Source organism: Brachyhypopomus gauderio, chromosome 5, assembly GCF_052324685.1.
Source record: "Brachyhypopomus gauderio isolate BG-103 chromosome 5, BGAUD_0.2, whole genome shotgun sequence".
In the NCBI taxonomy this organism is placed as follows: Eukaryota; Metazoa; Chordata; class Actinopteri; order Gymnotiformes; family Hypopomidae; genus Brachyhypopomus; species Brachyhypopomus gauderio.
Window position 1 is genome coordinate 15,083,773 of NC_135215.1, and position 25,431 is coordinate 15,109,203.

General features: G+C 47.0%; 2 protein-coding genes across 3 annotated transcripts; one reads left to right on the top strand and one right to left on the bottom strand.

Annotated features, from left to right (window-relative positions):
- Positions 1-673: 673 nt before the first annotated feature.
- trappc11 (trafficking protein particle complex subunit 11) lies at positions 674-17,454 on the bottom strand. Its single transcript, XM_077005974.1, has 30 exons — positions 17,332-17,454; positions 16,546-16,773; positions 15,896-16,065; positions 14,848-14,918; positions 14,639-14,753; positions 14,431-14,530; positions 14,222-14,295; positions 14,011-14,107; positions 13,711-13,844; positions 13,012-13,159; positions 12,825-12,918; positions 12,625-12,704; positions 12,324-12,402; positions 12,127-12,181; positions 11,817-11,962; positions 11,524-11,585; positions 10,263-10,395; positions 9,383-9,513; positions 8,868-9,023; positions 8,599-8,786; positions 7,922-8,070; positions 7,696-7,817; positions 5,032-5,151; positions 4,877-4,942; positions 4,338-4,494; positions 3,870-3,981; positions 2,855-2,946; positions 2,564-2,697; positions 1,776-1,943; positions 674-1,281 (listed from the first exon to the last, which is right to left on the bottom strand). The coding sequence occupies exons 2-30, from the start codon at positions 16,747-16,749 to the stop codon at positions 1,240-1,242; spliced, it is 3,399 nt and encodes a 1,132-aa protein (XP_076862089.1). The 5' UTR covers positions 16,750-16,773; positions 17,332-17,454; the 3' UTR covers positions 674-1,239.
- A 138-nt stretch (positions 17,455-17,592) lies between these two features.
- Positions 17,593-25,402, top strand: hars (histidyl-tRNA synthetase). Of its 2 annotated transcripts, XM_077005975.1 has the most exons (14): positions 17,601-17,752; positions 18,481-18,849; positions 19,309-19,398; positions 19,608-19,727; positions 19,883-19,978; positions 20,172-20,297; positions 20,586-20,693; positions 20,803-20,901; positions 21,366-21,459; positions 23,046-23,173; positions 23,939-24,214; positions 24,475-24,591; positions 24,731-24,877; positions 25,046-25,402. In XM_077005975.1, the coding sequence occupies exons 2-14, from the start codon at positions 18,739-18,741 to the stop codon at positions 25,106-25,108; spliced, it is 1,575 nt and encodes a 524-aa protein (XP_076862090.1). In that variant the 5' UTR covers positions 17,601-17,752; positions 18,481-18,738; the 3' UTR covers positions 25,109-25,402. The 2 variants fall into 2 exon arrangements, with proteins under 2 accessions (XP_076862091.1, XP_076862090.1); XM_077005976.1 differs by lacking the exon at positions 18,481-18,849 and having other exon boundaries at positions 17,593-17,752.
- The last annotated feature ends 29 nt before the right edge of the window (positions 25,403-25,431 follow it).

Sequence of the window (25,431 nt, forward strand, 5' to 3'; positions counted from 1 at the left end):
CTGCTTCATTATGTCCTATGAATTGTCCCACTGACCCCTGCATCAATGAAATGCTGGTTATATGACCACATGGAAATATGCTTATTTGCATTATGGGTAGTTTCCCATTAAGCATAATCAGATCATTCAGGTTTTTACCTTTTAGATCAGCACACTGGTTCTTTGGAGCAGCGTATCTACGTGTGTCACTTCACACAAAACTGTGTAAACCGGTTTCATGGTCCTGTGGTAGGGAACTGGTCTTGTGACCGGAGGGTCGTGGGTTCGATTCCCAGAACTGAGGCCATGACTGAGGTGCCCTTGAGCAAGGCACCTAACCCCACCTGCTCCCCGGGCGCCGGGCTAGGGCTGCCCACCGCTCTGGGCACGTGTGATCCACAGCCCCCTAGTAATCAATCACTAGTGTGTACGTGTGTGTGTGTTCTAACTGCACAGACGGGTAAATGTGGAGGACAAATTTCGATTGCGGTGCAAATTGACAAAAATTGCACATTTCATTTCCAGTTGTGAAGGAGAATGTGTGCAGGTGTGTGTGGAGCTCCCCACTCCTCCCCTCTCCCCTCCCCTCTCCTCCCCTCTCCCCACTCCTCCCCTCTCCCCTCTCCCCACTCCTCTCTCCTCCCCTCCCCCACTCCCTTGTCCCTTCTCCTCCCCATCACTGGCAACCTGCACAACTGACTCAGATGTGCTACAAGGTCCCATGCGACCCTGACCTGTCCAACTTATTCCCCGATTGGAAACAGAACTTTTCCACAGAATTTTTCAGACAGTCGATAATTATTTATTTTACCACCAGTGATATTTTAGACTCTTGACATCACCGTTAAAAGTTTCGAGATTAGTAACAGCAACAGATGCACCACAATTTAAATAAAACAAGAAAGAAAAAGATAACATTCTGATTTTGGTGAGAATCATAGCAACAATCTAGATGAGTTTAGGTCAGTCTTGTTTGAGCAATGCAGTGTTGCACCACCCACTAATGTCAGCGCATCACAAGCCAAACAGCCTTCGAGTGGCAGAGGAGTCTCCAGCACCACCCAATCCTCCAAGCCCGACTACGGGCGGGCTGATTCATCCGGAGCATGCCAGGACTCTGGGTGTGGTATTGTCTTTCACAACGCAAGACCAGTTCCCCCAGTCCGGGTCTTAACCTTCGCGATGAGAAGAAGCAGAGGCGTGCGGGGGAGAAAGGGGCGTGGCTTCAGGGGAGGAAGGGGCGTGGCGTCTGCACCTGTCTCAGGCTGCGGCTATAGAGGCGTCTTCATTCCTTCCCTGAGGCTGTGAAGGAAAAAGGGCAAAAAGCTCTTTGTCTCATCACTCATCTACAGTGAGGCCCCGACATGAGAGGCGTGTTGTCATCCAATTAGAATAACCGGAATGACAGCAAACAGCAGCTAGTAAGTCATACAGAAGCATATATACATGCAGCATATAGGCATTCAGAACACCACAACACAGAACAGCGCAGGTCCTCAACCACTTTTAGTCCCCGTCAGTCTGCACACTGGTTACGGTTCATAGCTCATGTGTTGGCTGGGAACATCTACGATGTAATCGCTGGACCACAGCTGATGGGACAGGACCGCTACATCAGCGCGGTCATGGGAGGGACGTGCTAACAGGTCCGGGCTGGCGTACATTCCAACCATGCGTTTAATGGGCATGAGCTACCGCCCCCTCACCTACCGGTCACGGACTCTGATGAAGTGAGAGGTGCGTGCACATGAGAGGCATTACATAACGGAGTGTGTCTGATGAAGATGAGGGCTGACCTTGATGAAGATGCGCGTAGGGAGGAAGCGGCGCAGGAGCTGGGATGGAATGCTGGGTAATCGCAGGACGCTGATGTTGAGTAAAGGCAGGTTCTGATAGCCAGCCATGAGGGGGTAGAAATTATAGACCATGTCCTGCACCGACCCAGGCAAGATCCTCATACGCACCTAGACATACATCACACACATACACAGACAGACAGACACACAATTTTGATGAGGAACTGTTGATAGCACTCTAGAATTAGATGTAAAATTCCTTACAAGAGCAACATTCTTTCTGTTTGAATCTGCAGGTGGTTTCAAAGTCTTTGGTCAAAAATCTGTTGTAATGTTGGATTCAGCCCTTCATCACGTAGCTGGGGAGTGGGACATCAAACCAAGTTCTGCTGTCTCAGTTAAGTCTGGCCTTTCAGAACAAGCTGTATTATTGTGAATGAAAAAGTCCATTACAGCTAGAAATAAGTCAGAGACTTGTCACTGCTTGTTTGCCAATGGGTTTCAAAATCAAAATCCCAAGTTTCCTCTGGCTGAGACCTGCCACAGTGTCAGGGGCAGGATCTGACGCCGTCCAGGGTCACCCACGGGGCGCCCCGTACCGATACGGCACTGTGTCCCTGTCGGTGTTCTTAAACTTCGTTTGATAACGTATCAAAACAGTCACAGACAGCTGTTATGTCAGCTGTTATTTATTTCTTTTGGCCACAGACATAAAGCTGGGTAGGTTCTGTGACTTCAGTGCCCGTGGTCTCCATGTGAAGCGTGGCCTTCAGGATGTGCAAGCCAACCTGTTTGAGTCCAGAGAACATGAAGGCATCGCTGGGTTCTACAGACACGTCCACGTCCTGGACCATGCCTGTCCGGTTCTCAAGGTGGTACCACACAGGAAGGGACTCCCGCACACGACCAAACGACGGCAGCTCTGAAGACACCGACGTGTTGAGAGAGAGAGACAGAGAGAGAGAGAGAGACAGAGACAGAGTGTTCTTTCAGTGGCTCCGAAGAATTGGAACAGACACAGTAATAGTGTATTTAAGGATTAAATAAGGACGCCTACATGTTGGACTCATGTAACTCACCAGCATGGACATAGAGGGGAATAGTCTCTACCATGACATGAGGGAGGACCACGGTTGTTTTGACCACCGGGGTCTCACTGCAGGCCGATTTCCTATCAAAAGACAGAAGCAACATTGTATTTAAACATTTTTACAGGACCCCCGCACCCCCCGTAACATGTTGCTGTGTGTGTCATTTCCATAAGGATCTTGTATGTGCTCCTCAGACAGAGGTACATAGGAGGGACTGAAAGCCGGCGGTTAACTCAGTCCAGGAGACGTGTGCTCTCTGGCCTACAGCCAGTTATGTAGGGCAGCGCTAGGCTGACCTCGCCCTCTCCCGCACGGCTGGGCTGTGGGGACCTGGGTCAGACACAGTGGAGAGGGCTCTGGGGCAGGAAGGCTGTGTGTGGGGGGAGGTCGAGGGCTCTGGGGCAGGAAGGCTGTGTGTGGGGGGAGGCCGAGGGCTCTGGGGCAGGAAGGCTGTGTGTGGGGGGAGGCCGAGGGCTCTGGGGCAGGAAGGCTGTGTGTGGGGGGAGGTCGAGGGCTCTGGGGCAGGAAGGCTGTGTGTGGGGGGAGGTCGAGGGCTCTGGGGCAGGAAGGCTGTGTGTGGGGGGAGGCCGAGGGCTCTGGGGCAGGAAGGCTGTGTGTGGGGGGAGGCCGAGGGCTCTGGGGCAGGAAGGCTGTGTGTGGGGGGAGGTCGAGGGCTCTGGGGCAGGAAGGCTGTGTGTGGGGGGAGGCCGAGGGCTCTGGGGCAGGAAGGCTGTGTGTGGGGGGAGGTCGAGGGCTCTGGGGCAGGAAGGCTGTGTGTGGGGGGAGGTCGAGGGCTCTGGGGCAGGAAGGCTGTGTGTGGGGGGAGGCCGAGGGCTCTGGGGCAGGAAGGCTGTGTGTGGGGGGAGGCCGAGGGCTCTGGGGCAGGAAGGCTGTGTGTGGGGGGAGGCCGAGGGCTCTGGGGCAGGAAGGCTGTGTGTGGGGGGAGGCCGAGGGCTCTGGGGCAGGAAGGCTGTGTGGGGGGGGAGGCCGAGGGGCAACACACCTCTTCCAGGAGATGAGGTAGAGGCCTGCTGCCACCGTGCTGGTGCCGTTCAGAGCGGGAGGGCATTTCAGGCTGAAGCACTCACTGCCACACTCGCCTGTCTGCAGCACCACTGCAAACACACAGCAGAACACACACAAGCACAACTCATCTTCCACTAAAACCATTATACTTCATGCACACCAGAGAAGGCAATTTTTATACAATGACCTTACCCATAATATACATATCCATAATAATCTGAAGAACAGCATTAAGCCAATATTGCACCATATTAACATGACCAACTTTAACATGATAACTGACAAAAACAGACAATACTCCAAGGACATAGATTTCGTCAGAACCCTGTTAGCGAACATCTTGTGGCCTAATTCTGCAAAAAATAGCCAGCTCCATCTATTTTGGATGGCTGGCTACTGAGCATGCTCAACTGTGGGAGGGGGAGGTGCGTTGGGAGTCTCTCACCTCCCTCCACCTGACTGTGGGGCAGGTCCACGGGCGCCATGCTGGAGGACAGCTGCACCTCGCTGCCCACGAGGTGCACAGGCCACGGGGAGGAGCTGAGGATATCCACCATCAGGAGGAAGGGCACCCCCACGTACACACGGTCCAGGTGCTCACACTGAGCAGCGCACGGACACGTGCAGGAGAGGGAGAGAGTGAGTGGGGAGTGTGTGTGTGTGTGTGGGGGGGGTGGGGGGGGGGGGGGATGAGGGGAGAGAGAGTGTGTCAAATGGTGAAAGGAGCTTGGCCGTTGCTGCTTTTATATTTTCCCCATTTCAACACAACAAAATTAAACCAAATAAAATCACAGCTACAGTACAAGAGAAGCAATCAGCTTCAAAAGAATGAAAACTAAAAAAAATAATTCAGAACAATAAGAATTTTATTTGCATTTAATAAATGTTTGTGTTTTTTCATCAATGCAAATCACTGAAATTTTACGATAGGATAATTAAACCACTAAATCCACACAGGCTAGCGGAGCTGACTGCAACCCTTACCTTAGTAGACACAAACTTGACTGCCACGTCAAATGGAACCACTGTTTCTATAGTAACCGTGTCATCCTAAACACGAGAAACAGGTTAGAAAGTCCAGGGGTGGTTCGCTGATGCCGGGTTCCTGGCCCCGCCCACATGGGGCAGGCGGAGCTTACCTTGTGACATCTGCAGGCGATGGCTTTCCCCTCCACTCTGCTGTTGATGGCATAGGAGACGTGGAAGAGAAAGATCCTGGAGCCCGTGCTCACACAGCGCACATACAGCTTCTTCTCCATCTGCATGGGGCACAAAACACAGAGCGTCAGTGTCGTCGCACCGATAAAGATGCTAAAAAGTAGGTGTGACCTGCAATAGTCGCTGATTCGACTATAGTCGACTATACGCCCTAGTCGACTATGAACGTCATAGTCGAATGTACCATTCTAACTGCATGGAGGTGCCCAAGGATGCTGCTAAGCATTAGTTGTTACATGAAATGTCTTTGTTTTTGTTATATATAGCCTTTTGTCAAATAAAATCATCCTAATTTGTGTAAATAATTATTTTTAAATTATGTCTGCGCATTAACAATAGGCATATTCCTTACTACACATTAATAAATCACACCCTGCTGTTGCACAATCCAAATGAGCGGAGCTGAACACGCTACACGATAGTCAGCATCTACTAAAAAACTTCAAAAGTATTTTGAAAAAGATAAAGATGAATCAAACAATGTAAAGTGCAAGTTATGTCATCAACATCTTTCATTTCGCACGACAACAACCAACATGGCATACCATTTAAAACGCGTAAGGTGAAAAAAAAATAAAAAAATAAAAAATAAAAAAAAATAAGCAGTTCAGCCGTTTGTCGTTTCGGTCGTGTCGTCTCGTCGCGGTGCGGTGCGGTGCGTCTCGACAAGTAGGCCTATAGACATTTTTTGTTGTTTGCTTTTAAACCCCGTTACTTGAACCTAGGGTTGCAGCGGTAACCGGTTTCACGGTATACCACGGTATTAAAATGCACGGTTACCATACCGTGTGCGTTTGCTTATTACCGGTAAAAAGCAAGCCAGCGGAGAAACTGACCCGCGCATGCGCAACTCCGCTCCGTTTCAGCTACTCAGCACACAGCGGTGAGAATGGCAGAAAGTGCATCAGACTTAATTTTTTTAACAAAAAAAAAGCTAAACTAAAATCAGCGGCGAAAATGACGTAATCGCGGTGGCTCCGCCCGTGCGCGAGGGTCTCACGCGCTGTCGATTCGCGAGGTCGTGCACCTCTGAATTTTGTAACTTTGCGCGCGCCGCGCCTCAGCGCAATGAACAATGTCATGTTTGCAGGGTTCATACATCTTTATAAGGTGGAATTAAAGCACTTGTACGTCACTTTCCCAGCACCTTAAACTTAATTAAGTTAAATATTTATACATATACTCGAAATAATTCGCTTTTTCATCACATTATTTAATGGTTGTTTACGCCCAATCTCAACGTCTTCACGTTCTCTCATGTTTAGTCCTGGAATTACAAGAGGCTCGTATTTGTTAACGTAATACAAAAGAACTGTGCGGAGTCGCGCGCTACGGTCACTAGTGAAAGTATAAACCTAGCTTTTATGGTCCTTGCTTTCACTGGATGTGAAAGACGCCATTAATTTACATGCGTTCATTTTCAAATTCTAACGTGCCTGTTTTTCATATGTTAAAACCAGACTCAGTGTGAAAGCCTTAAAATAGAAATCTCTATTGTGAGGGTCATGTCAGAAATAAATCCTCTCTTTCTGCAGTATCTGGTTATATTCCAACTTGGCAGTACAACGGACGTTTACAACAGTTGTTGATCAGACACTGACCCAGGCTCAGTTTATCAGATATTAAATTATTTAAACTTAAATAATTATACTGAAATCCATGATTTAGGTTTCTCAAATTTTGCAGTATTTATATAAACATGTGTACAGCTTTTTTTTTATTTAAAGGAGACATTTTGTATACAATTGTTCCAGGTTTCTACAATAAATAGTTAATTGAACAAAAAAAACTTGTTGTAATTTCTTTAAGGGTCAGTGTATCTTTTAATAATATACAAACAAACTGTGATACCGTGATAACCGTGATACCGCGGTATTGTCTGAGACGGTTATCATACCGTGAAAATCTCATACCGTTGCAACTCTACTTGAACCTTTCCTTATATTTTTTGCTGTTGTGTGTCAATTTGTTAATATTTTCAGGCAGGCATATTTTATTTAAAACATTTTTGACATTTTGCAGAGTGCCTGTCTGACAGTTTGATATGCGCAATGCGCACTGACGGTTAATATTCTCTAACGTTTCATAAAAAATAAACAAGTAAATAAATAAAAGCTGAATAAAGCCAACCTACCGTGTTTATTCATTTATCTGAGTGTTTTAGGTTTTTACTTTGGAGAGGAAAAAAGTCCTGAATGAGAACGGGATCCCGTTTAAGGTGCTCTAGTTAAAAAAAATAAAAATAAACCTGATTCGACTATTAGTCGACTAAAGGGAAAAGCTGACGAATCAGATTCGACTATGAAAGTCCTTAGTTGAATACACCCCTACTAAAAAGTCTCCTTAATAATTACTACTCATGTATGTGACTATGTACGCGCACACGCACACACACACACACACACACACACACACACACACACACACACACGTCTGGTGAAACGTGTACTCCCTGCAGTAAGTGATGAGCTCTTCTCATTTTGTCTCTTCTCATTTCCACCCCCTACCATCACTGGATTCTTATATGGTGCTGTGGCTGACGTATTCAAGCTCTGGACATTAAAAGCAGGAATTGGGGCATGTACCTTCTGTCCTGGCTCTAGATCTCCGATGGAGATGTCTGTGAGCAGGGCGGGGTGCGCGTCATCACACACCTCGGAGCTATCCAGAGTCACGTGGGTGGTTTGCGTGAGATTTGCATCTTGACCTAAAGGAGTAACAACCACAAACACGAGGGCCGCCGCCATAAACGTGAATGTTTATATTCGCAAAAGACCAAGTGCTGTATATATTAGCTGAGTGAGCGTGTACCTGGTTTGAGGCCTGCAGTAAGACTGACATCTTTGGCCACAGTGTCCTCCTCTGATTGGATGGTGACCGTCATGCAGTACATCTCATTGGTCAGTGCTGGTGGCTCATGACACAGCTGCACAGAGATACGGGGCACTCGAGATATGATCCTACAGGATGAGAGAGGAGAGAACAGAGACACTCTCAGTGTCACAAACACAGACGCAGTCACACACAGACGCAGTCACGCAGACCCAAACCTTAGATCAGTGGGTTAGCACTCCGAGTGAGAAACTCACAAACACACGCCAAATCTACCTGTGGGTAGATGCTACTAACAGGGAACACCAATAGAGAATAACATTGTGGAATTGCGAGAGACAAAGAAGAGAACAGCAGCACAATGGACTCATTATGTGGAAGATCCGTCTCCTTTGGTGGAAGTGGGAGCTGTACGGAGGCAGTTCTAAATGACACCAACCAACTTAACAACAAAGACCTAAAAACCAGCTCCTCCAACCTACGTAATTATGTGGAACCGCAACCACCAGTAAAATGCTCCCCTGGACAGGACAGGGTCACATGACTTCAGTAGAGCTTCTGAACACTGCATGAGACTCAGCAGGGCAAGGATTCACTGCCACCTGCTGGACAATGCCAGCACTGCGCTGTTTTAATAGGTTCTGGCGATAACTCACATGGTGCTGGCTTGGATGGAGACGGTGTCCCAGTCGAGCTGTTGCCCCAGCAGACGTGTCCTCCTCTTAAAGGAGCGGGACGCCTGCAAGGCCTCGTGGGTAGACGCGGCGTCCCCTCCCCCGCCCCTCCAGTTCAAGTACACGCAGCGGCCAGATTCCACGCCCAGCAGCAGGTCCACGTGGGTGATCTAAAAATCACACGCGCTAATCAGAGAATACCACAGAAAGGTCCGAGCAGTTCTGGTACAGTTCAGATCCACTATATGTACCTCTATCTTTCGACCAACGTCCTCAGTCTTGGCCACAAATTTGAAACAGTATTTCCGGGTCTTTCCAGGAACCAGGCACATGTTCTCCTGAGAGGAAGGTTCTAGAATCTCCTTCCCCTTACAAGCTTCCTCCACCAAGCAATACTGGTTGTAGTCCTGAAAGACGCACAAACACGCACGTTTAGTAGAGGCATCAAAGCTTCTACCAGAAATGTTTTCAGCAGATCACCAATGAGGAAATAAGTTTCAGGTTGACAGGCACCATGAAAAGTGGTATAGTGGTGATGAGTGATCATCTGGTTATGAATATAAAGTGAAGGCAGCATAAATAAACCGCCACTAAATCTATGAATAAATAAAAATAGATTAATTCATGTCAACAGTGTCAACATCATGGTCAGAGAATCCTGCACCTAGCTCATGGTCTTAATGTGAGGGGATTCGGAGTTTGACTGGCAGGCTGTGGCACAGAGGTGCATGTGCGTATGTGTGCACGTGAACATGGGGGCCTTTACCTGGTTGCTGAGGCTGACGGCCAGCTTGGTGAAGCGGACCGGGTGGGGACAGTCGGCCCGTAGGTACACGTGCAGCTGCACGGGCTCGTCCACGTGGAAGCTGGGACACAGGAACCGGGCCTTGCACTGGACTGGGACACACAGAGCATGGCTGCACTGAAACAAACTACCACTTAACCCAGTCACCAGATCCCTTACTGGGCACAATATGTACCCTACTAGAATGCCTTTACACCCAGTAGCTTCTAGAACCGTATACAACTACACCCAGTAGCTTCTAGAACTGGATACACCTACACCCAGTAGCTTCTAGAACTGGATACACCTACACCCAGTAGCTTCTAAGGCTTGTACATTATATGCTTTGTCCCAACAAAACATGTGTGTGTTGGCAGAGTGTGCATGTGTAGAGCTAGACAATAAGAAAATATACTGAAATATATTAAAACTTCATGTAAATACTGATTCACACCCACAGACCATGTCTGTGTGAGGATATCCGTCAGTTTCATAAATTAGATTGTAATATGATTAGCCAAGAAAATGTGTAAGTAAGTAAAAAAGCAAGTAAAATTTATTTATATAGCACTTCACAGGCACAAGCCACAAAGTGCTTTACAACAGAAAATAAAATAACAAAAAATAAAAACACAAAAAGCACACTATAAAACAGAAATAAAATACAGTGCACAAGGTCAACGGCTGCAACCTCCACCACTAACTAAACGCCTGCGTAAAAAGGAAAGTCTTTAGCTGTTTTTTAAAAGTATCCACAGAGTCAGCTGATCTTAAATGTGGTGGAAGCGAGTTCCACAGTGTGTTTATGCAAAAGTCGTGTTTGACACAAAGTAGACACCTATTAAACACACACAGCACTCACTGAATGGTACGCAGTCCTGCACCTCGATGGTGAACTCATTCCCAGCAGGGAGGGAGAGGCGATCAGCCCACAGCCCCTGAGCTGCCTTCACCGAGACCGTGTCACAGTCTGGCTCCTCCTCCGGAGCCTCGTTCTGGTGGAGCATGCACGCATGCACGCACACACACACACACACACACACACACACACACACACACACACACAATGTAAGCAAATGATTGCAGTCAGATTCAGCAAACGCAGTCCTGGAAATGTACTGTTGATATAGTACAAAAAGCCAAAAAACGGACAGCACAGCCAGCTGATGATCATCTTTCCATCATCGGTTTCTCATAAAGTGTTTAGAGCTTCGTCCCATTTATGCTAGAAAGGATTAGAAGTGCAGGAAAGAAAATGCTAAAACAGTGACACCTTGTGGTTTGCAGAAATTACAGCATCCACAATTCTAAAACTGCACAGCAGTGCAAACTAGAACACTCCAGCAGTTTATCAGCAACAAATATGTTTAGCAATGAAAGCGTTGCAATAATTTGTTTTTAAAAAATCATTTTATGTAGTACAATAAAAGTAAACTATACTGGGAGGCAATGGATCAAGATTGTGAAACCTCTGAACGTTTCTTGCGCCTTGTTGCTTATATTCTTTCCATATTGCCACACACTCGCATAGCTGCCTACTGTCAGGACAGTGACAAACGGCCAAAACGCTCCCAACGACACCCAGGACTTCAGAAGTCAGAAGCTTCAGTACACAGTGTCGATGAATCTGCGTGCACTGCAATAGCTAAATGAGCTTCGACTTTTCTATACTGTTTCTCACATTTAGCACTAGACCTCCATTTGTAAATCTTCACTTCTCTAAAAGCACACACACCCACGGTATCGTAGCCTATTAATGCAAAGCTTTAAACTTTAAACAGTCGATTTCATGATCAAGGCTGTTCAAGACAATACACATACAGGACAGACAGATAAAAGATACCTAATCCAAATAGAAAAGGTAAACTTGAATAAAACTATAAAGGCAAAATTGAAACAAATAAAATGTCATAACCCAAGTTTTGTATGTAAGGAATAATGAAAGGTAATGCTTGTTGTATGAAACGTAAAGACTACCGGTGACGTATCTGTAGAGTTCCACAGGGCTTTAGTGTGGGCTCTGCTCTTAGGTCAGTACTGAGAGATCTGAAGAGTGTGGAGGTGGGTGTGTATCTGGACCACGTCTTACACGGTGTAGGACAGCCTGACCACACGTCACTCACCATGAGGACTCTGATTAGGTTCTTCTCAATCCTAGACTTCTGATCCTCCCGCAAAGTGGAAGCTGTACACACACACACACACACACACACACACACACACACACACACACACACACGTATCACTCCTGTTGAGTATTTCCAGTAAAGGAAATGTAAAGTAATTCTGCTAGATCAGAGGACATGTATGCTCCTTTCTCTAACACACACACACACACACACACACACACACACACACACACACACACACACACACTTGACCGCAGGCAGCATGGGTGGAGACGTGGGTGTAGTACCTCTTCCTATCAGCTCCATGGAGTAGGTGATGTAGTCTTTGACATGGCCCATCAGGTAGGAGCACTTCAGCGCTGTGCACAGAATAGACGTCAGCAGACTCCACCAGCGCTCCGTCCGATAATCACACATCACGTAGTCCAACAGCCTGTGCAAATGTCACAGGGGAATTAACGATCTCCATCGAAAATACACAGCACTCTGAGTGGGATTAGTTCAGTTCGTTGGCAAGAACTTCACATGCTCAAGTGCATTAAAGACGTGTTGATACTACAAACTGGCAGACCAGACTCCTGACTACAAGGGGCTCACTTTAAGGCTTTGGTGTAGTCCTTGGCGTGGTAGTACTCCTCTCCCATCTGGACCACTGCACATCCAGATTATTAGGACACTTAACAACATAAAATTCACACTTTCATCCACGTCATCACCTATTAGAAATCCCTGTACGTTTGGACTCCGTCTGGCCATGTGGGTGTGGTGCTCTCACAAACACACTACACACTCACTCAGGTGACTCTTCATACGAGGACACTTGTACTTCTTGAACTGTGCAACGGCATTGCTGAGTAGTGCAATGATCAGCTCCTGTAGGACACACGCCACACACACACACACAGATATAACACTCCTGTTGAGAAATTCCAGTAAAGGAAATTTAAAGTAATTCTGCTAGATCAGAGGATGTGTGTGTCAAGGGTTGTGATTCTGCACTATGCTCCTCTCTAACGTGCGAGCGCACACACACACACACTTCTAGAGTGGACAGACCGACACATTTCTCAAGTGCAAAGGTGTGAAAATGCCCACCGAGTGCTGAACACTCTTCTCCTTCATCTGCAGGGCAAGGACGCCTTGTTTCTCCTTGTCAGGGTCAGGGGGGTCAATACCTGTGAGGACAGGTCAAGAGGTCATGGAACACTGATGCCGAGCATGTACTCGTGCGGAAAACCCTGCACACACCCACAAATTTAAGAGTGTAGATCTCTGCTGTCTGATGGCACACTCACTCTGATGGCCCTGTCTCCAAGCTCTCTGCCCATAAAAGTCCAGCACGCCGTTGAGCGTCTCCAGTGGATCCGGGGAGGGGTAGCTCACGTTTGGCTGCGGACAGAGGCAAAATACACGCCAACCGTCATTTCTGAGCAAGGTTACCAAGGTACTGGAAGAACATTAGTGGGCTGCAGGAGGCGGGACCTCATGGCTACAGAGCTGGCTGGCTTGCTGCTTGCGCTCCTGTGCATAGCAGGCAGCCTGCTGGTAGTAGAAGCCAGGGTTCTGTGTCTGTATGGCCGTGAGGCCTAGCTTGATGGCCTCATCAAACAGATCACCAAACGACTGGAACCTAGAGACAGAGACAGAGAGAAAGAAGAGACAGATAAAGAGACAAACACACACAGGCAGGCAGTGTGATAGGGTGAACTGTATGTGTATATAGAGTTGCTCAACAAAGAGACAATATAAAGGAGCAGAACTCATTAAGAATTCTCCATTAAAATATTATCAGGTGAACTAAAGTTTCAAATTAGCCATAATTAGCATACTGAAAGGCAAGTGGAAATTGTTGCAAGATCACAGCCATGTACAGAGAAGTACCCAGAATATAGGAAGGAAAGCTTGGGCGGTATTGACACAACCTTTACAGAGCTGTAGGTTCTTCTTGCGACATGTCTACACAGCAGCTAACGCACCTCAAGAGATGCACCAAACACACTGAACACAGCCCCCCAGGTCCAAACCCCAGGCTTACAACATAGCGGCATACATCTGAAGCTTAATTAAAGCTCATTATAAGCATAAGGCCGTAGAGGCTTTAACTGGTGGTATGGGCACTGGGCTAGCCGCACTGCCCCCGTCTACAGAGACTTCCTCAGGAAACAGAAGAGCGCCCCCTACTGCTTAGACATCCAGGCGGTGTGCTCGAAGGCCAGCTCTCCACTCCCAATCTTCTTCTTGCAAAGGTCGATGTGCTTCCTGAACTGGGCGATGGCGTCCAGCGGGGTGTTGTGCTGGAAACACAGCCTGCAGATCTGTGGAAGGGACAGAGGAACGGCGTGAGGAGTGTGTAGCCTGCCACGCACCTCTCAGAATGACTACGGTCTTTACCACAGGAAATGTGACCGTGTCACTTCCTGTGCAGCATTGGCCAATGCAGATGGCCCTAATGCATGGAAGCACACACCCACACCCACTCACTTTATAGTTGATGAACCCGGCCAAAGTCTTGATCTCAAGCATGTTGGTTTCATGGGCTCGAAGCTCATGGACAAGACCATACGCAGTTCTATAGTGTCTAAAGATTTAAAAACAAACAACAAATCGATACAGACAGTTGCATAAAAGAGGTTGTTTTGGTAGCTATTCTTTCTGTACTCAGCTGAAGAAGTGAGCAGGTGGAGAAACGCACTTCAGGGCATTCTGTGTGTCCTGCTTCAGCTCACTGAAGAAGCCGGTTTTAAACTGATGCCTCACAAACAGAAGCTGCAACACAACATTAACACTGGATTTGTATTAGAAAGGACAATGACCCTGCCATTAACATTGGGACACCTGATAGAGTGGTTATGGCTCATAATGGCTGTGGCAGCTGCCACACTGGCTGCGGTAGGTATTAACCTGATGAGTTGTTTTATTGAGGAACTCCTTGTGTGATTTCACTCTCCGGATCTCGTTGTAGTAATACGTTTGAGCGTGTTCGTAAAACGCGTTCTCCAGCCTGCAGAGGTACGCAAGAGTGAAGAAATGAAGGCACGACTGAGCGAGGTCCAGATATTGTGCACAACACGCGCACGTGCTTAGCACTCAAGCTAGCGACACCTCTGACCTGATGATGTAGCCCACCAGATGATCCGTATGGGGCAGGACGAACAGAGACTTCCCAGAGAGATCGCAGGCGTTACACAGAGCGGCTGCCCTCTCCGATGCCACAACATCCTCACCTGCCCGTTCACAAACACAACTTTAGTGCCGCGCCTCGTTAACAAACACGTTCAGAAATCGCACGAACCTCAGCAGGGACAGGAGCTGCCGTACCTGGAGGGAGAGGAGTCTTTTTCTGGATCAGAACCACTGCAACCTTCGTGTTTCTTCCCTGCAGACTTGTTCTGTGTAAAAACAGAGTGCAATAAACATTAGATTCTTACATTATTATTCAATTACAAAAAAAACCCATTAATTATCTGTTTATAAGTAAAGCCACTGTGCAACCTTAAGACGGAACATTCCGAAACATTCGCTTAGCAGGGCTGGGGAAACAGACACGGGGAAGTACTGGTTAAGGTCATTTCAACCTGCTGAAAGCCTCTTTGTTAGTTGCTGTAGGTCTCTGTGTATGGTTAATAGTCTCTACCAAGGTCAGAATGTTGCAGAAAACAACTTTATCTCGCAAGTGTCTGGTGGTGAGAGTTGAGAACATCATCTTTGAATAAAATAAAGAGTGTAAAAAAGGTTCCAATGGGATATAGCAATGGGGTAGCAATGTTGCATTTGTGTGTGACTTGTGTATTTGTCTGTATTTTGTGTAATTTGTGTGTTAACGGGCCGCCCAATGGAGGATGGGTTCCCTTTTGAGTCTTGGTTCTCCCATAGGGAGTTTTTCCTCGCCACTGTCGCCCTTGGCTTGCTCATTAGGGTTCTGGACCCATAGTATTGTTAACCTTTTAAATCCTGTAAAGCGCTTTGTGACAACATGTGTTGTGAAAAGCGCTATACAAATAAACTTTGATTGATTGATTGATATAATGATATACTTGCATAATGGTGTGAATTTGCATATATTGAATAATGTATAATTTGCCGATTCCAAACAATGCATGCCAAAGAAGGTGGGGCAATTACATAATCATTAATGAACATACATAAAAATTAAAGATGAAGAGGACCTCCTCTCAAGGGTGTCTCAATTGTGCACCAACATTGACAATACATCTACAATAAAGTGGGACCCATTATTCTCTTAAAGTGATATTGGAGTCTGCCTTCTTCGTTTTATTATGTACTGATTGTTTTGTTCCTTGTTTGTTTAAGGATAATGTGGGACTCAGGAACCACACGACCCTGGAGGATCTCGCGGCATCACTACCTGACGATCTCCACTTTAGTGGCGCATTCCGACTGCTTCTCCTTCCACTGGGCGTCATCCCAGTCCAGCTCGTAGAAGAGCACCACCAGCGCGGGCACCAGGTTCAGGTGCTTATTCATCCAGCCCGTCTTCAGGATGCCCTTGGGGATGTACCACTCATACGAGGTCCTCTGGCAGGACAGAAAATCGTAGTGTAACAGTAAAAGTCACCTCAGAGACACCTGGACACGGGGACGAGGCATCACTCTGCTCGGCCACTCGTAGCGCAGTACTTGTCTTGGTAAAGACCAAAATCACAGAAGGCTGCAATATGTAGATGAGCTGTCTAATAAACTGCTAAATTTGCTATGAATCTCCTGCCCCAGCTCAGATGTTGTATTTTGATGAATATTTTGTGCATCATGTTACTGGATTATGGCCTTAGTGTGATACAACTAAAGTAAATTATTTGGGTTAAACATTGCCAGCCAATCTTTACCATGTCAATAGTTTGGAAATGTGTTTTAATATGTTCAAAAGCATATTGCAATATGCAGCAAACCAGTGCCAATGTTGCATTTGTATCCATATTTATATGATTTAATATGAGCAAAATAGCAGATTTGGTGGCTCGGCATTCTACGAGCGTGTTTTAATCCAGTAACTCTTACCTTGGTTCTGCATTTGGGGTACTCGTGGTCACCAGGAAGGACTTTAAAGGAGATGGGCACCCTGTCTGCCCTCCTGTTGGCACAGAAGGCATCCCACACAGCCCTGTGAACAGCGTTGTAGACCACATCGAGGCCCGTCAACGCCACGAAGGCCATGGGTCGACAGCACAGCTCCGGGGGGAGGTCCCACTGCGTCGGACTCATCTTCCCAAGATGTTCGGGCTAGCACTGGAACACATGAATTTCACAAGGATGACATGACAGTCTGTTATACAACAGAATGGACATTTATTGGGTTCAAGAACGGAACATACTACACATTTTTAATGGAAATGCGACTCTTTTGTCGCTGCCATCCAAACTTTAGCAGCGAACTTAAACAGCTGACAGCGACACAGCTAGCTAGCTAACCTAGCTAATCAGTAAACAGTGGCAAAGACAGCTAGCTAGCTTGCTTATAAACTATGCTAGCTAGCGGTCTAGCAGACTCGGTTATTTGTGAGAATAAGGAGGATGTGTGGACATTGGGCCGCCGCCTTCATCATGGTGAAGATGTGTTTCACATAAACACGATGAAGCGCCTAGACGAGCCGCCTGGGCACCAGCTAGTGCCGCGTCCCCCACCCTTAGCTAGCCAGACTGCTCACAGATAGCATTACTGGGACTCGTAACTAGCAGCTTGGTTACTTCGTCTGCACAGTCATTCCTTCAAAGTGCATCCAGTCTGAACCAAATAAATTACTTTCTAACCGAAATATACATTTAGAGATAATTAGCGAAAAATACCTCGTTTGTAACCGTGTACATTGACAACCCGTGACGCGCGAGCGCTCCGTCGGCGGTCTCGCGCTTCTCTAATAATCGCGCGTTTACTGCCACCTGCTGGACAACTTGAGGAAGGGCGTCACACCTGCAGTCCTGTGAGAAATACAACGAATTAAGAGAAATAAAACAAACACCAAATACCGAAACACCAAAGACTGGATTTTTATCTACATTATACCTATTTCTTGTATTTTTTCACTTGTTCTTTATAGCTGTCAAAATTTCGCTGACGTATTATATGCGCGACGAGTGTGCGCAGTCAGAAGAGATCACCGGCTAACGTTAGACAGCCATGGCCGATAAAGCGCAGATACAAGAAGCCATTAAAGTACAAGGAGAGGTTGTCAGGAAACTTAAATCTGAAAAGGCCAGCAAAGAACAGGTCAGTGGGAGCGGAAATGCCTTCATATTTTCATGATTTCCTAAGCTGGACAATAAGTAAATACATATGACGTGGTTGGTGATGATGCTAGCTGTCTAGTGAGCTACATGTGCTAGTTACCGCTCACGCGTCACTGCGAAGTTGAAACATTAAATCAATGTTATATACGTGTTCTGTGATGGCCGGTCAAACGTCAGACGCATCTCGCATGGTGTCCAGTAACAACGTTTCTTAACAGCATAAAGTCACACGCTCTTAGCATTTAGCGCAGCCCTAGCTGGTCAGTTGTACCAAGCTGCTGATGCAATAACTCGGTCCTGACCTTAGTGACCACCATAGCTGTAGCGTCCTCCTTGCCCACCAGTACTGGTGACATGGGGCTGCTGCCTTGTGTGGCGTTTAATGTGGCCCAAACTAACCAAAGTCAATCACTGGGGACGACAAAGCGTCGTTTTAACGTTATTTGACCGGGACGGACAGATTAAATGTCTTCAAACGTGTCTGTCTTGCACCCTCTTCATTTGTTGATTGATTGTCCATTATTATTTGTCATCACATTTTACTAGAATGGCTTAATTTGAGTCAGTATGACGTGTGAGCGTGAGAAAGGAGGAGAGATGACTGTCGTCATGTTGGAGTGGAGATGCAGTCTAGCTGATTTTGACGCCTTCCTTTCGTGTTTTGCTTCCTTATTGCTGTGATGCCTCACTTGTGGCCCCACCCCCTAGTGATAGCGACGCTGACCACTTTTCTCCTGTTCTTCCTGCTTGTTGCCACGGAAACCTTTCACCCTACCTGTCCTCATCATCGTCACCCTCATCATCACCTGCTGATTACTGGACATTCTCAACTCTCGGGTAACGATCTCACACCATGGACTGGGATTGAACCTCCTCCGAACGTGCTGACTTTGGTGGTCTTCTCTGACCTCACCTTTGGACTGTACTGTTGGTCCACGCGTGTGTGTTTGTGGGGCCTGCATCAAAATGGCCACGGTGGGGCTGGCCTGTGCTCGTCTGTGTGTGGGACTGCTGCGTGGACACACTGCTCCATGTCTCCGTCCTGTGCGGGCCTTCTCTGCTATGACGGCGGCTCAGGTGAGATCCTCCAGTGGGACGTGCTACCCAGTCCACCCCTCTGGGCCTCTCGGGCATATGGGCATTCACCACAGTGGCATATAAACTCTGTGAAGGAGGTTCTGTCTTTTAGTCTCACTGGTGTTGACTGTTCATTCTAGTGTCTGGGCCATAATGGTTAAAAGGAACTGTACTATGTAGTGATATGACCATTATATGATCAGTACCACACACACAGAAGACAGTAATTAATAATGATGCAATCATGATATAATCAGTAATGTGCACAGTGAACACTAATTATACCATTACATAATCAGAGTAGAGTGTTTTGTAGTATGTAGTAATGTACGCATGTGTATGTTTCAGTGACCGATTGCACTCAGGATGTTCATTTTGTGCAAAAGTGCTGCTTCTTCATTAAAAAAAGAGCATTTTCTTTGTTTTTTATATGGTCTTTCATGTTTTTAAATGTCACAGATCGATGAGGAAGTTGCCAAACTGTTACAGCTAAAGGCCCAACTCGGAGGGGACGATGGCAAGCATGTGTTTGTTCTCAAAACAGCCAAGGTAGGATCAGGGAGAGGTGTGTTTGTGTGTGTGTGTGTGTGTGTGTGTGTGTGTGTGTGTATGTGTGTTTGTTCTGTGTGTGTGTGTGTGTGTGTGTGTGTGTGTGTGTGTGTGTGTGTGTGTGTGTGTGTGCACGCGCGCGTGCATGATGAACATTTTTGGATTGTAGATGCTTTTATTTACACTGCTTTTGTGATCTCTGTGTGTAGGGGACCAGAGATTATAACCCCAAACAAATGGCCATCAGAGAAAAAGTCTTCAACACCATCATCAGCTGCTTTAAACGCCACGGTGCTGAAACCATCGACACCCCGGTCTTTGAACTCAAGGTATATCCCCCTTCCTCTCCCAGCTTGGTCCTCTGCTGTTTTACGAACAGCGTGGCTGTTCTTAACGGCGCAGCTGTTCTGAATGTTCATAATAATGCAGATGTTCTAAAATGACATGGCTGTTGTAAATAACTCAACTGTTGTGAATGATGCAGGAAACATTGACGGGGAAGTATGGTGAGGACTCCAAACTCATCTATGACCTTAAGGACCAGGGAGGAGAGCTTCTGTCTTTGAGATATGATCTCACTGTATCCTTTTCTGTTATTTAACCGGATTTAAGGGAGGCTTCTGATTTACTGATCCAGTTTGTCTGCACTCAGGGTACCACGGCTGTGTCTGTGTGTTGCTGGGCAACCACAGCTGTGTCTGTGTGCGCCTGTGTTTGTGTGTTGCCAGGCAACCACAGCCGTGTTTGTTCTTCCTTACCTTCTCTGCATCCAGGTTCCCTTTGCTCGCTATTTAGCCATGAACAAAATCACCAACATCAAACGCTACCACATAGCCAAAGTGTACCGGAGAGACAACCCAGCCATGACTCGGGGCCGGTACAGAGAGTTCTACCAGTGTGTGAGTCCCTCTCTCACATATGCCCCACACACACACCTGTTCATATCTCAAACCCAGAACATGGTTTAAATCAAGGGGGTTGGGGATTGAGGGGGCAGGTCTTAACCTTCTAATTAGGACTCAGACCCTCTCACGCATATTTTTATTAATTGTAGCACACAGTAAGAAAATGACAGCTGGACCTCTAGACAAATATAGCCATGTGACCTATGAGTATAGGGATGAAAGCTTTGTCAGGACGGTGTAGGTTTTAACGACTGTATGTACATCATTATCTTCCCGCTGTAGGATTTTGACATTGCCGGTCAGTATGACCCAATGATCCCAGACGCAGAGTGTCTGAAGATCGTGTATGAGATCCTGAGTGAGCTGGACCTGGGCGATTTCCGCATTAAGGTCAGTAGCCATGCGCAACTTGGACACGTTCAGCAGATACCAGCAGCTTAATTAAAGATGCTGTCTGGAGACCTCAGGACCCAAGAGCCTTTTTTTCGTGGCTTCACAGGTGAATGACAGGCGCATTCTTGATGGGATGTTTGCGGTGTGTGGAGTTCCAGACGAGAAGTTCCGAACCATCTGCTCCACCGTGGACAAACTGGACAAGGTGAGGGAGTGGACTGTGTGGTGATGTCCAGGTCAGGCCATTACACCACGCAGCAAATCAACAGGCAGCTGATATTTGGGCGTGTTCAAGTCTGTCTGTTCTGTAATGTCTTGTAAACATGGTCACCTGAACTCTAACCTGCATTGTTGTGTTAGCGCTTCAGTTAGGCACACAAAAAAAATAGACAAAAGTTTATTTGTACAAGCTATGGTGTTTTGGTGTACTGCACATTTGATTCAAAGTTTGATTCTATAATGGAGGATGATGTGTTGAGTTTATACTTTCATATTAGAATGTGGATACCACTCAACTCTATTCATCTGCTTATTAGAAAGCTTTACACTTGTTTCTGCAAGTACTTAATGAACTGTAATGTTATAGCAGGAAAATCTTCCATAGAAGTTTTAAGCAAATAAGTAAGCAATATGTAATGTGTGTGTGTGTGTGTGGGCACGTGCACATAGGCACCATGGGAAGATGTGAAGAATGAGATGGTAAATGAAAAGGGCTTGTCGGAGGAGGTGGCAGATCAGATCGGAGAGTACGTTAGCATGCAGGGTGAGTCTGCTCTCCTTCTCTCTCCTGTCTAAGCCAATCACAGCCATGCAGGGTAAGCTTGTACCGCCTCCCTTTCCTGTTGGAGCCAATCGCAGACGTAGAGGGTGAGTCTACTCTCCCTGCCTCTTCTGTCTGAGCCAATTACAGCCAGTCGGTCTTTTACAGTGCTTGACTAGGGGCTGGTGTGGAGCCAAACTGGGGGCATCCCTGAGGGAATGGTAGCGTGTGAGTGCACTCCTGCCCTGATCTGAGGTGGATCTCCATCCTCGTTCCTCTCTTGGCCTCCTTTCCTTGAGTATTCGCTCCTCCCCCTGAAGTAGCAAGGCAGAGATGCGAGGATGGAGGAATCGACTCGAAACGCGTTTAAGAATCGAGACATGCTTGTTGACTCCGTTGTCACTTTAATGCATCACCGCTTGTTGACGAGGTAATGTACACCCATATCACCAATACCTGGGTGATGGTTTGATCACAAAACACACTGCGGTGAGAGTGTATTCAGTCTACAAGCACTTGCACACAAACCGGGATACGGAAAGACGTGCTTAATTGCTGCCTTTCCAAAATGTATTGAACATGAAAATCTAAGTGGGCCAGAGAATTCACGCTCTGCAGCTAACTAAAAACGTGTCCGTTCCCTTGCTCTGAAAGCCTTCTCTCTCAGTCCTCAATTCCTCCGAGCACAATTAGCGAACTCGTACATCCTTAAAGATGACTGCGTGCGATCGGTTCCCAGATCACGGGCTGGAGGATGTAGGCCAGAGGAATCAAGGAGGCAGCAATTAGAGATTTGAGATCCACCCCTGATTAAGTTCGTTATGATTAACGCTCATTATCCAGCCCGCGCTGACGTGAATTCAGTGTGCTGGATTAGAGAAAATATCAAGTACTGCAGCTTGCGGAGTGCCGTGCGCTGCCCGTGACCTAAAGCAGGCGTACCCCTGCAGTGGAACGAGGTGCCTGGCTGATCCGTTGACGTCCCCAGTGACTGGACTATCTTCTGAGGGTTTTGTTTACTCTTCTTCTGCTCCTTTACAGTCCTTCTCATCTTCAAGTCCGTTTAATCTCCAGGTGTGCCTTCCTCTGCCGGTTCCTTTCTTCTCTCACACTCCATCTGTGCTTTGAGCTCTGTCTTGGGCTTTTGTGGATGCCGTTGGCCCAGGTCTACAGCAACCTTCATCTCCTCATCTCCCTCCTTCACTGGATATGTGTGTGTGTTTGGGGGAGGGGGGGTTGTCATGAGGGACTCGTGGTTCCGCCCCAAGGCCTCATGACTCTGCTGTTTGTTTGTTAGGAGAGTGAACTGCAGAGCACATCTGTCTGAGGTGTTGGTGTTTGTTCTTGGAATCTCCCCACCAAGATCTCTGGGCTTGCTCTTTTGGTCTTGTATGCCAGCAGGACATCTCGGAGCATCTGAACAACTGTAGCCCTTGGATGCTCGTTTTCAACCAGCTTTGTGGTTCTGTAGTCCTTGTCTGTCAGCTCTGCACACGGGTCGTTTCTGCTGGTTGTCAAATGGTGGCAAAGCCGTCGGCCCAAAAATTTACCTGTGTTCTATGTTGACCCTTGACCCCTGCGCTCTGCAGGTGGGATGGACCTGGCCGAGAGGCTCCTCCAAGACCCTAAGCTTTCCCAGAGCAAGCAGGCCTGTGCTGGACTTGCTGACATGAAACAGCTCTTCAGTTACCTGCAGCTGTTCCAGGTCACAGACAAGGTGAGTGTGAAGGTCAAGGGTTGTCGGGGTCAGCTCGCTAGGCCAGACTTGCAGTGTAGTGCCAGACAAAAAACCAGTTCCCGGTGTTGCTGAATATTTCACTAGGTTGAAGTAGAAGCAATGTGGACTTAGTTTACATTAAACATAATTTTGTTTGTACTTATACATTATCTAATACATGCAATAGGTATTTAGTGTATGGGATGTTCGTAGCATGAATACATTAGTTTGAGCTAAAAAATGCTGCCAGTTCATTTCTCACATGGGCTGGAACTGATTAACAGATCCCAGCAGCTCAAGCAATCCTCTATTATTTAGATATTATTACTTTTTTTTTTACATTCTTAACCTCAATTGTCCAGGGCTGCATTTTTAAACATTTTATTTTTGGTGAGACATTATAATGGATTCATGACCCCTAATATGCAGTTGTTGTTTTAATTCAGTCTTTTTCTCTTGTTCTGTGTCTCACTGTTATATTATAAATAAGAGCCACTCTAAAATGATTTAAACAGCACTTCCTAAAATTGTAATGTTTCTAAAAATGTACAAAAGCCTGTAGGGGGGGGGGGGGGGGGGTCACTTGTCATTTATGCAAATGTGAATTATGCAAATGACATCACTTAGCATGGTGAAAATTACCTAAAGAAATTACTACTGGCTTTCGTTTATTGCTAACCGTGTTAGCATTTTGTGTTGTGCATGCATTTAGGCTCTAAACGTCTTAATCTGCTGCTAATCCGCGCTCTCTCACACACTTCCTAGGTAATGTTTGACCTGAGTCTGGCGCGGGGTTTGGATTATTACACCGGCGTCATCTACGAGGCCGTTCTGTGTCAGACGCTTCAGGCTCCCGTGGTCGCCGAGCAGAACGGGGCCGTGCCCGGCGACGAGGCCAACGTGAGCGTGGGCAGCGTGGCGGGCGGCGGCCGCTACGACGGCCTGGTGGGCATGTTCGACCCCAAAGGCAAAAAGGTGCCCTGTGTGGGTGTCAGTATCGGCATCGAGAGGATCTTCTCCCTAATGGAACAAAAAGCGGAGGCAAGTACTTGAAGGAAATGCACCGCTCTCTAGGGGGCGATAGGGAGCACTAGGCAAAAGGCAGAAAGGCATCGTGCAGCAGGGGCAAAACATGGGTTGGGTTAGGCTGCTGCTACAGTCTTAACAAATTAATTGATATTAACTTAAGCTGTGGTAAGTCTCAAGAAGTGCTTTGAATGGCATTCCGTTATTGTTAATGCAGAAATGCTTTGTTTCACCACTGAATACGATGTATGAAGTAATGCGGTCTGTCCACGCAGTTGTCGGCAGAGAAAGTGCGCACGACAGAAACCCAAGTTCTGGTAGCCTCAGCACAGAAGAACCTGCTGGAAGAGAGACTGAAACTCACTTCTGAGCTGTGGAATGCTGGAATTAAGGTGGGAAGAGGCTGGATGTGTGTGTGTATTTACTAATTTTATATGATGACCTCAGACTTTACCTAAATAAAGTCTCTGTTCCCCGTGACCCCAAGATGAACAGTGGTGTATTTACCCGTACCCTGTATGGTGACCACAGGCGGAGGTGTTGTACAAGAAGAACCCAAAGCTTCTGACGCAGCTCCAGCACTGTGAGGAGTCGGGCATCCCCTTGGTGGCCATTCTGGGTGAGCAGGAGCTCAAAGACGGAGTCGTCAAACTGCGCACCGTGGCGAGCAGAGAAGAGGTACAAGCACTAGGTGTTGTCCGGGCGTCCACCGTCGCCTGACTGACAGGAGAGGCAGAGAAACTTCCTGCCTTGGTCTCCCAGCTGTAGCATCAGGATGTGAACCAACGAGCACTGGAGTTTACATCTTAAAATTTACATTTAAACACATCTGTGTTCACTTTACAGGTGGACGTGTCCAGGGAACAACTGGTTGAAGAGCTGAAGAGAAGGACCTCAGAGTTACCGTAGATGTTTCTCCCCCATTTACTTCTAATCTCTCAGCACACCTGACACTCAGATTCTCATCAGCTTATATAACAACCGCTTTTGTCCCATTGCCTGCACGAAAATAAATGTGTTAATCATGTTAAATGTGCTGCTTCTTTTCCACGTTCTGGTACGTTTCAGATATTACCATTTGCCACTTGCTTTCTAAGCAACTCGTAAACATTGTGTTTAAGAGCTCCAGCGTGCATAGAATTAACTTGCACAGAGTGCAAGCCTCAGTTAAATCCTGTTCACAAATTACACAGTACTGGACTTCATTTTCCTAAATTTCACTGTGGCTACCT

Coding starts and splice junctions, on each gene's coding strand:
- hars (XM_077005975.1), top strand. CDS start 18,739: ATGGCCACGGTGGGGCTGGCCTGTGCTCGTCTGTGTGTGGGACTGCTG. Junction 19,979..20,171: donor CTTTGAGATATGATCTCACT/GTATCCTTTTCT, acceptor CTCTGCATCCAG/GTTCCCTTTGCTCGCTATTT. Junction 24,592..24,730: donor TGTGGAATGCTGGAATTAAG/GTGGGAAGAGGC, acceptor TGGTGACCACAG/GCGGAGGTGTTGTACAAGAA.
- trappc11 (XM_077005974.1), bottom strand. CDS start 16,749: ATGAGTCCGACGCAGTGGGACCTCCCCCCGGAGCTGTGCTGTCGACCC. Junction 14,754..14,847: donor AAAGACTCCTCTCCCTCCAG/GTACGGCAGCTC, acceptor GTGAACGGGCAG/GTGAGGATGTTGTGGCATCG. Junction 3,982..4,337: donor CCACAGTCAGGTGGAGGGAG/GTGAGAGACTCC, acceptor GTGTGTTTGCAG/TGGTGCTGCAGACAGGCGAG.